The sequence below is a fragment of the Egretta garzetta genome, unplaced genomic scaffold, assembly GCF_000687185.1.
Source record: "Egretta garzetta isolate BGI_Z169 unplaced genomic scaffold, ASM68718v1 scaffold862, whole genome shotgun sequence".
In the NCBI taxonomy this organism is placed as follows: domain Eukaryota; kingdom Metazoa; phylum Chordata; class Aves; order Pelecaniformes; family Ardeidae; genus Egretta; species Egretta garzetta.
The window spans coordinates 6,415-7,058 of record NW_009258965.1 but is presented as its reverse complement, the minus strand read 5'-3'; the positions used below and the strand labels follow the sequence as shown (position 1 = coordinate 7,058).

Genomic DNA, 644 nt, shown 5'->3' with positions numbered 1-644 from the left:
AGGCAGGGGTGTCTCTGTGCCCATGCCGACGGTGCCCACGCTGATGGTGCGGGAGGACTGAGCAGCCGGTGGGCTGGGTGAGTGTTGCCTCTGCCTGGAACAGCTCCAGCTGTGCTCACAGCTGGCCCCGTCCCCAGAAAAGCTTTCTCTGCCCCATCGCCGCCCGCCTGGACAGCGGGCTTGGAGAACCACTCTCCACCGAGCCGGGCGCACCGGAGTGCGGGGGCTTTAGCTGGCCCCCTAGCACCCCGCCGGGCGCAGTGGTGAAGGGCAGGGGTATTTACCAGCTGCACGACCTCCTCCAGCGTTATCTGGTTGTCTCCTGGGTCCTCCTGCGTCAAGGTCCTGCGGAATGAGAAGACAGCGCTGCTTCAGCTGGGGAAGGATCAGACCTGCACAACCCCGACGGGGCTGCAGCACGATGTTGTGGCTTTTCACGGATTAAACACCCGGGGGGCAAGGGGACGCCACTAAGTCTCATTTCCCATTTCAAAGAGGGAAAAAAACCAAAACCCTTAACCAAGGCCACAGCCGGCGCCACGTGCATGGACAAGGGTGGGGGTCACACCTTGCCATGGCCCCTGATCCCATCCCGATGCGTGGGGAGGGATGCCCCCAGCTGTGTCCATCCTCCTCCTCGGCAC

General features: G+C 63.4%; 1 protein-coding gene across 1 annotated transcript in view; it reads right to left on the bottom strand.

Annotated features, from left to right (window-relative positions):
* LOC104122477 (ras-specific guanine nucleotide-releasing factor 1) overlaps nt 1-644 on the bottom strand; it is a gene marked incomplete at its 5' end in the record, with an annotated part of 15,302 nt that overhangs the window by 8,449 nt on the left and 6,209 nt on the right. Inside the window, one exon of the mRNA XM_035890204.1 lies at nt 285-345. Within this exon, the coding sequence (XP_035746097.1) occupies nt 285-345 (61 nt within the window). The remainder of the gene's footprint in view (nt 1-284; nt 346-644) is intronic.